A 10,186-nucleotide genomic window follows, 5' to 3' on the forward strand; every position below is an offset into this window, starting at 1 on the left:
CTTCAGAGTAATGCCATAGAAGATACTTTAAGGCACCATTTTTTGGTTCCACAAAGAACCTTTCAAACCAGGGTTCTTTAAAGAACCATTTCCTTAACCCTTGTGTTGCCTTCGGGTCATTTTGACCCGATTCAATATTTAACCCTCCTGTCGCCTTCGGGTCAATTTGACCCGATTCAATGTTTAATGTCGGTGTTCTTTCGGGAGTCAACAAACAAACATAAAGTACCTCACACTTAAACTTGGAAAACAATATTAATTCTAATAATTTTCTGGAGATTTTAATAGCTGGGGTCATATTGACCTCAAGGGTAAAATATGTTAGTAAATATAAAGGTAACAGGAGGGTTAAACATTGAATCGAGTCAAATTGACCCGAAGGCGACAGGAGGGTGAAACATTGAATCGGGTCAAATTGACCCGAAGGCAACACAAGGGTTAAATAGTTCTTCAAAGAACCTATAAATATGTCTCAAAGAACCTTACAAAAATGATTCTTTAAGGCACCATTTCTGGTTCATTGAAGAACCTTTCAAACCAGCGTTCTTTAAAGAACCATGTCCTTATGGAGGCCTTAAAATGACTTAAGTATAAATAAATGCTTAAATAAATGCATAAATAAATATAGTAAGAAAAAAATAAATGCTTAAATAAATGTATAAATAAATACAGAAATAAATAAATGCTTAAATAAATGTATAAATAAATACAGAAATAAATAAATGCTTAAATAAATGTATAAATATATAAATAAATGCTTAAATAGATGTATAAATAAATATATAAATACAGGAATGAATAAATATAAGTTATAACTCAACAGGACATCATTAAATAAATATATTTCTACATTTCTGTATTTAAGCATTTATTTATATCTCTATTTATGTGTCCACACGTATTTCTTCATTTAGGTGTAGGTGATGGTTCTACAAAGCCTTTTAAAGAACCATTTAATAACCATTACTTTTTCTGTGTGTATGAGGAAGGGAACAGCCAGTGAGTTTCAAATGAAATGCCGTGACGTCAGCGCCCGATAGGGGTCATTCATTTGGGCTGGAATTTGTGCTGAACAAAAGCCAGACTGACCCCGACCGCACACCCACCCAGAAGGCTCAGTCCAAAGGCCTCTTCTGGTTGGCTAATCCAGCTGCCCTCATTCGACATCCAAATGCACGTCCTCGACTCATCAGATTCCGTCCGTTTCCTCGTTCCCTACTTTCTTGCTCGACATATCCTGAGCTCCTTTCCTAAGTCGATCCATCCTCAGTCGTCCTTCCCTCCCTCTGTTCTCGCTCCCTTCACCCTCAGTCACCTGACACGGACTCAGGCATCCAGAGTACCGGCGCTCTCTTGTGCAGAAGGCCGCCGTGTTGGTGTAGAGCAACAGAACTCTGTGCAGCTGCGTTCCCACCAGCAGGTAGGTGGTATCTTGTCTCATGTAGAATGATGAACGGAGGTGATTTAACGTAGTCCAGCTGGTGTATTGTGTTTTTTTTACGTTGTGTAATAGTTAAACGAGACAATTTGTCACATGAAGAAAAAAAAGTCCTGTGAAAGTTTTGGGAACAAACACAAAAAACAACCACTTTTTAACACTTGAAGTAAACTCTGGCAGGTTTTCAGCTGTACTTGTGTTTGCTTGTCCTCAGTAACTGTCCTCATCTTATGCTCTGTGGGATTACATTGTATGCAGTATTTGTTTGTGATGCTACTTAAACATTCTGGGATGGGAAAAAAAGACACATCTGATACTCTGAAGCAGTTTTATATTATTATAGTCAGGGTAGAACGTGTACATATTTTTCAGGGGGCAATTGTTGCCCCCACTGACTGAAATTGAGGGGCATTTAAAAAGAAATTGGGGCCAGTTTTTGAAACTTGTGAAATAACATTTAACCGTAATATAATTATTTAGGCTTGTAGTATATGAGCAATTGTCATACAAATGGCAATAATAAGACTCTTAGGAAGTAGTCTACAGATTCAATGTGTTTTTGAACAAAAAGCAAACAAAACACAAATCAGATGATCATATTCAATTGTATTCTTACTTCTTTGTAGTTATTTATTGTTGTTACATTTTTTAAACAACTATGAAAAATTATAACTTATTTCTTTGTTTTTTTTAATAATTCAAAATTATGTTTTGTTTACCTACCTAGTACAGGCAATACAGGTAGGACACACACAACAAAGAACAAAAACGAAACGCTATTAAATTATCATAATTATTAGATGAAATTATGGGGGCATTTGTTGCCTCTCCCCATGATACAAGGGGCAAAATTATATTTCTTAGGGGCAGTTTTGCCCTTTGCCCTGGTGTGTTTCCAACGCTGATTATAGTATTGTACAGGTTGGTTTGTCATGTGTGAAATTCAATATACAAGACAGTGGCAACATAATCTCAGTGTCAAAGCACATTAGTCCAATCCTACTGCATTGTCTATATGACGATGACTCTTTGAATTACATATAACTCCTTAGCAGTCTGTTAAATAACATGGAGTCTTCTACATGCTCAGCCTTATCCAGGCAGCTGTTAATCCTGATGTTTCTTTAGCTGATGACCTTGACAAAAGACACTTTGATTATCTGTAGACAATACCATCACAAATGCTTATTTTTTCATGTTGCTTGATATCTGCTGTTTTCTAAATGATTATAAATATTTTTTTATTATTATTATTGACATGATGATGATGGTGCTACATGAAAAACGTAAAGATCAGTTCATTTTATATAGCCCAATATCACAATTTACGAATTTGCCTCAACGAATTTGCTTCAATTAGCATCCCTGACCTTTGACCTCACATCGGATCAGGAAAAGCTCCCAAGAAAAAAATTCAAATTTCACAAGGAAAAAAGGCAATAAACCTTCAAGTAAAGCAGGGAAAGAAATGCGTGCGGCACATTTCATGGCAATTATTCCTAACACTGTCAGGACTAGAAAGAGGAAGGGTAATCCCTCAGGCTCCATGAGCAGTTTAAGTACCCTACAGGCTGGCCTCCTCACTTCCATACTTGCCTTTAATGAAGGCATCCATGCTTGCTGCGATGTCAGGAGGCTCAGCAGCAGCAATGGAGACGGCTAGCGCTCGTGACCCCCGGCACTCATTTCACCGAGCTGTCGGTAGGTGGGATATATATCGAAGGAGGAAGGCAACCAGAAGCATGCAGTGGATGATTCTGCAACTAGAGATGCAACATGGCAGCCTGAACGAGAAGAAGTGAGGGCACAGGGAGAAGCCGATAGAGGCGGACAGGCCGGAATATATCCAACTGAGGCCGGGACAGTCGGTGGGCTGTGTGCCATATGTCGTGCTTCACTTTCATGGAGTGTGAAACCAAAAAAGCCAATTCACACACACACACACACAAACTGCAGCCAGTGTGTTTAAAGGAGGGCAGGCCACAAGGTCGCATGCTGGTTGGGGGGAGGGAGGGAAAAGGGAAAGGAGGAGCTCCCCTCACGAGGCCTCTCCCATGACTCTCTTTTCCTCCTCCCCCCTCGCTGATCTCCACACACACACACGGAGCACATGGCTGCATGGGTTTAAAAGCGCCGTCCAATAGGAGGATGGAAGTGTCATCGCAGGACTGTGTGCGCCTGCGCAGCCCCTCCTCCGATGCAGCAAGCCTGTGTTTGTGTGTGTGGGGGGAGGGTATGCACACAAACACAAACACACACGCACACACACTAATGTAACAGGAAAAAAGAGCGGTGATCACAATGGAGTGAGCGTTACGGAAGGGGAAGAGGGAAGAGGAGAGCTTCCTGGTTATGTTCTGACCGAGGTAAGATGAGTTCTGAGATGTTCTATCTTTGTCCACAAGTTTAAAGGGACGAGAAGGAACCGGAATATTATATTTTATATGATGTGTCAGCATTAATTAAGATATATACACTACCGTTCAAAAGTTTGGGGTCATCCAGACAATTTCGTATCTTCCATGAAAACTCACTTTTATTTATCAAATGAATTGAAAATTGAATAGAAAATATAGTCAAGACATTGACAAGGCTCGAAATAATGATTCATATTTGAAGTATTAATTTTGTTCTTCAAACTTCAAGCTCAAAGGAAGGCCAGTTGTATAGCTTATATCACCAGCATAACTGTTTTCAGCTGTGCTAACATAATTGCACAAGCGTTTTCTAATCAGACATTAGTCTTCTAAGGCGATTAGCAAACACAATGTACCATTAGAACACTGGAGTGATAGTTGATGGAAATGGGCCTCTATACACCTCTGGAGATATTTCATTAGAAACCAGACGTTTCCACCTAGAATAGTCATTTACCACATTAACAATGTATATTGTGTATTTTTGATTAATGTTATCTTTATTGAAAAAAGTGCTTTTCTTTGAAAAATAAAGACATTTCTAAGTGACCCCAAACTTTTGAACGGTAGTGTAACAGTGATGACTGATTTTTGTGTTTGTTTGTTGACACTGTCTCCGATTCAAGGACCTTTTTCTGTTGGCAACAATATGCAAAAGTCGCAATAGTGTAAATTAGTTTACTATTTCTATATCGTTTTAATGACAAGTCCTTCTTAATGACAGTGGTGATGTAGATTTATTGCACAGCGTCACAATATTGTCCCTTTTTATGTCACAACCACATGGAGCTTTGTATAAGGGAGCAGTGTGTCAGTGTGTGAAAGGTCAGGCCGACCCAAAGAGCACATGAGGCAGGGATGGAGTTAGAGGCAGAGAAAGGGGAGACCGGGAAGGTCAATCCCAGCCCCATGGGGACATGCGTTTGTTCTCAGTGACAGCTGTGTGACGTTCAGCTCTGCTCATTCACTGACAACTGAATATTTTTTAAATATATTTTTGGGCTTGTTTATGTCCAGACTGCAATGTCCCTAGGCCTACAACTATTTGGTGGATTGCTGTAACACTAAACTGCTCCACACACCCATGCCACTCTCAAAATGTACATCTCAGCCGACGCTTTCATTGTGTCAGAATTAGCATTAGTTTGGTTTGTGACTAAATGCCGACACAACTGGAGTGACATTCCCATCAGCCTCGGCTGTAACTCACTTTTAGTGCTGAAACGCAAACGTTAGCCTGGTAAACATTACTGAAATAAAAACCAGCATTTCAACTTTGTCATTGAGAGCATGTTAGCTAAAAGCTGGTGTTAGCTAAAAGCTAAGACTCACAGGAGTCTCTTGTGAGTAGATTATTCGTCTTGGCTATGACCCACACACATTACACCAATCCCAAACAACTCCAGTTCCACTTTTTAAGGCTAGTAGTTACATTTTGAGTGGATGCTACTTTAGCCAGTGTTCTTTCCATTTGTTATTAAAGAGGCCGTAACACTCAAGAGCGCTTTGAAAAAAGTATTCATCCAACGTAGTCTCTCTCTTTAAGGTACATCATCTCTAATACGGAATAAATTTACATTTATGTACACAACATAGAGTTGTCGATGGAAATAAAAAGCTCATATTCCATTTAATAAAAAAAAAACCATTTGCTTCAATTAAAAAAAAACATGCAATTATCTACACTTCTTTTCTAGATGTTGGTGAAGTTAATGCAACCATCTTATCTTGTATTTCAGATTGCGCACGTCGACATTTCCCGAGTGACCTCATTCCGGCCGCCATCATGTCGCTGCTGACTCACGTCCTGGCGTGCCTCTTCGGCATGGGCTCCTGGGTGGCCATCAACGGGATGTGGGTGGAGCTTCCCCTGATCGTACCGGAGACCCCAGAGGGCTGGTATCTGCCGTCGTACCTCACGGTCATCATCCAGATGGCCAACGTAGGTCCCCTGGTCATCACCCTGATGCACCGCTTCCGCCCCGGGGTGCTCAGTGAGCGGCTGGTCATCTACTCCATTGTGGCTCTGGGCATCGTTGCCACGTTCCTGCTGGCTTTCTTCTGGAGGCACACGGTGACGATCGAGGGCTCGTTGCACAGCGCGCCCCTGCTGGCGTTGAGCTTCCTGCTCTCCGTGGTGGACTGCACCTCCTCGGTTACATTTCTGCCTTTCATGATGCAGCTGCGCCCGCAGTACCTCACCACGTACTTCGTCGGCGAGGGCCTCAGCGGTCTGGTGCCCGCACTGGTCGCTCTGATTCAAGGCGTTGGCGTCGTCCACTGTCGGAACGCCACGTCGGCCGACGCCGCCGCCGGCGAAATAGCCTTCAACGCTACTATTGGCAGCGGAGAGCTACAAGCTGTCTACCAGCCAGCTACATTCTCGGCCCAGGTCTTCTTCGTGTTCCTCAGCGCCATGATGGCTGCGTGCCTCGTGGCCTTCGTCCTGCTCAACCATCACCCGGCTGTGGCTCGAGAGAGGAAGAACGACTTGTACTTCAGTGGCGATCTGGCCTCTGGGAAGAGAGAGGAAGGTCTGTCCATGCACGCCCAGACGCCGGAGCAGAAGCCCATGATCAGCCCACTGGGAGCCGGTAGGAGCTCCTTCGGGAGGGGGACGTATAGCAATCTGGAGGCGCTGTTCATCTTTGTTGTGCTGGCCTGGGTCAATGCTCTGACCAACGCAGTGCTGCCCTCAGTCCAGTCCTACTCCTGTCTGCCCTACGGGAACAAGGCCTACCATCTCGCTGCCACCGTGGCTGCTGTTGCCAACCCGGTGGCCTGCTTCATCGCCATGTTTGTGCCCATTCGGTACGTATGATTATCGGAACCATGTCTTATAAAGATTCTCGGTCTCCTCCAAACTCCTACAGGTGACTTGAAATGGTCGGTTTAAACTGAAATCATTGACACACTCGCATCTGTGCGTTGAGTGTAACAGAAAATGCTTATAAAATACATCCATTGTGTTTCCAGGTCTCTCATCTTGATGGGTTTCTTGGCCATGGTCGGGACTGGATTCGGGGCCTACATCATGGCCATGGCTGCCCTTAGTCCCTGCCCCCTTTTAGTCCACAGTGACTCTGGAACTGCAGTCATAGTAAGACTTCTTTCTTTCATGGATTTTAACATTAAAATGTTTTATTTAGACAATGCAAAATGCCATTTAATAGCAGTTTAGTTTTTGACTGTTCAGTTTTGTGGGATTGGCAGGTCTTAAAATGTAGTTGTCAAGTGCATCTCCGACCTGACAAACCATGTGTGTCCCAACTTCAGGAACACCGATCCGTGTGTACGTTAGCTCGTGCTCTTGTATTATCACTGTCGCCCCTTTGCGAGCGATGAGTTTTCTCAGCGTGATAAAACTTGAAGAAACATCACGCTGCTATGTAACTGCTAAAAAAAGTCAACGGGCTCACACACTCTTTCAAGACAAAGGTTTATAGTTGAGAAAGACGAGCTTAAAAATACAGTGAGAAAGAAAAGGCCTAAGACAGTGGGAAAGAGAAAGAAAGGGCAAAGCGTCCTGTGAAGCAACAGGTGCTTCCAAATGTGAGGTCAACATCATTAAAACAAATTATTTTAAAGTTTTAGAGCCCCTGAGTTGGACACTAGGACACTTTGCGTATTTTAATCTGAATAACAAGGACCGAGAGTCAGATAGTTGTTATGGATAACATCTCTTTCTGTGATGCAGGTGCTGGCCTGGGTCCTGTTTGTCCTCTGCCTGTCCTACGTGAAGGTCATCATCGGGGTGATTCTGAGGGACGAGGGCCACAGTGCCCTCGTGTGGTGCGGAGCAGTGGTGCAGCTGGGCTCCATGGTTGGGGCTGTGTCCATGTTCCCATTGGTCAGCGTTTATGGACTTTTCAGGTCAGGTGACGCCTGCAACACCAAGTGTCCAATGTAGTGAATAAATGTGTTTCAGAAGACGCTGCTGTACAAATCAATGCGCTTATGTTAGATGCACTGAACTCATTGCAGTCGAGAGCTTTACAGATTCCTATTGTTACAGTCCTGAGCTGTTCACGTACGACACTGTTGTTTAACCGAGTGGCTCTTATCAGGGTCAGGTGGTGTATGTTCTATGCATGAATCTGTACGTATCGACTAACAGAGCACAAGGATGAAAAAGACCTCGATGTTATAAACGTCGACCACACAAGACCACGTTGGTGTCGAGCAAATTACGATTCCTTCTCAATTCAGAGGTCAAAGCCAGTTTACTTGAATTGTTAATATGATGTGAAAGTATAATTGATGGATGTTGCTTTTGTAAGAACTAAGGTACTTTTGGCTTTAAAATGTGCCTTCACTGTGAGACCGATTTGCACCTGCTGTTGGTGTACATGTATGTGCCTTCTAACTTGCTTTGTACACGTAACGTGTGTGTGGGGAAACTGTTCAACAATACCAAATAAAACAATGTTTCCTTGTTGCCTAAGATCTAGCATCGTACTGCGAATCCTCTTGAACATTGTCCTTGTCCTTCATGGCAGAAGCTTATGTCCACATGTCGAGATGCTTCAGGGGCAGACAGTCCAGAGCGGTCAGTGGTCAATCGGGCAAATGGCATACATTTGTCTTATATCATTTGTCAATATATACATATTGTTTGGGTTAATCTGACATAATCAAGAAAGAAGTCACAAAGGTCATCTATAAAATGCAAAATCCCTCCACACACACAGTCTGACCCCCCCCCTCACACACACACACACACACACACACACACACACCACCACTACCACACTCTCCCAACTTCCCAACTCCCCATGTGATGCGAGAAACATAAACACATGTGCCAATAGATGCATGATTACAAATTTGATTAATTTTGATAGATTGTATGGTTAGATTGTGACTGTTCAAAGTCTAAAACATTTTACTTTATTATTTTCTATTCGTAGTCCTCCCATATTACTACAGCCACATCTAGTTGTGTTATCCTTTGATTTGCCATTTTCAATATGTCCTCTAAAACAAATGATCATGTAATAATGGTCGACCAGGAGACACAAAGACAGCTCCATTAACACTGCTCTGCACGTCATAACCAAATAAGCAAGTATCGGCTCAATATGTTATGTATTAAAATTCAGTTTAGTTCATTTTGTAAAGCCCAACAATTAAAATGTGCCTCTTTACAATCTGTACACGATCCACATCCCTGACCTTTGACCTCACATCGGATCAGAACAAACTCCCAAAAAACACCAAAAAAACCTTTCAGGGGGAAAAAATGAAGAGAGCAACAGAGGAAGATCCCTCTCCAGGATGGACAGAAGAATATAGGTCATGTGACAAGAAGGAAGCATTACCGAGTTGCGAGTTACATGAACAAATTCAATGAATATGACAGAAATGTATGAATAATGAGTTGTAGGCTGAGACGGACGGATGGGAACATGTGCATACAATCTATATGTGACGCTCACTGATCAATTCCTGAGCATCGGTGGCCTGCACGCCTCTAAACCCGACACTAGATGTCACTGTGTGATTAAAAGAGCCTCAACAGGAACTGAGGCACTTCTCTTCCCTGCAAGCTTCAAGCTTCAAGTAGTGCAACATTCTTACTATAATACACTAAAGGACTCAAAGGACCAAGTCATATTTTCTTAATTGGTCATGGAGAAGCTTAAATCCATGGATCTGGGATGTCCTCTGGATTATACGAAACCTTAAACTCCATGCGGTTGAAAACCGGAGCTTGTTCATTCATTTCTTCATGTCAGGTTTTCAAAAGCATAGAGTAATTTTCGGCGCCTCCGTTGAGGAGGAGGAGTGATGCACGTCTCTGATAGTTCACCCGGGTCACCCGAGTCATGTCTGCATCATATCCTCCTCACATTAAACCGGAGTGTCTTAGCCATGTGGGTGTATTAGTGTGTGTGTGTGTGTGTGTTTGTATCCTTCCTCCAGGGACCAATAGGAATGAGGAAGCTCAAGGCCAGTCAGAGTCTGATTCAGATCCCAGTGGTTCCTCATCGAACATCTGGGGTCATCATCTCCCCCTTCACCCCGTCTCCTTATCTCTTCCAGTAGTTCTCGATGACTCATGGTGTGCCGAGCTCCAAAGCTGCAGCAGACCTGTTGGGAAAGGATTCTCTCGAAAGCTTAAAAAATGAAATGGTCCCTTTAAGAATGATGCCGTGATACAAATGCACTGGGATCCAGACCAGTCCGCCCAATATGAATGTGGGTGGCAGGATGACAAGTAACCTAATGAGAGGAAGTGGGATTCCTCCTTTCTCTTTCTCTCCTTCAGTCCAACTCTCTCCATATCTCTCTTTTTCCCTCCAAGCTCCTCGACTTCCCTGCATTCACG

General features: G+C 42.9%; 1 protein-coding gene across 2 annotated transcripts; it reads left to right on the plus strand.

Annotated features, from left to right (window-relative positions):
• The first annotated feature begins 1,290 nt into the window (after positions 1-1,290).
• LOC130213011 (riboflavin transporter 2-like) lies at positions 1,291-8,305 on the plus strand. Of its 2 annotated transcripts, none has more exons than XM_056444382.1 (4): positions 1,291-1,420; positions 5,595-6,666; positions 6,832-6,955; positions 7,553-8,305. In XM_056444382.1, the coding sequence occupies exons 2-4, from the start codon at positions 5,642-5,644 to the stop codon at positions 7,763-7,765; spliced, it is 1,362 nt and encodes a 453-aa protein (XP_056300357.1). In that variant the 5' UTR covers positions 1,291-1,420; positions 5,595-5,641; the 3' UTR covers positions 7,766-8,305. The 2 variants fall into 2 exon arrangements, with proteins under 2 accessions (XP_056300357.1, XP_056300356.1); XM_056444381.1 differs by lacking the exon at positions 1,291-1,420 and adding an exon at positions 3,719-3,804.
• Positions 8,306-10,186: the final 1,881 nt, after the last annotated feature.

The sequence above is a fragment of the Pseudoliparis swirei genome, chromosome 22 (assembly GCF_029220125.1).
Source record: "Pseudoliparis swirei isolate HS2019 ecotype Mariana Trench chromosome 22, NWPU_hadal_v1, whole genome shotgun sequence".
In the NCBI taxonomy this organism is placed as follows: Eukaryota; Metazoa; Chordata; class Actinopteri; order Perciformes; family Liparidae; genus Pseudoliparis; species Pseudoliparis swirei.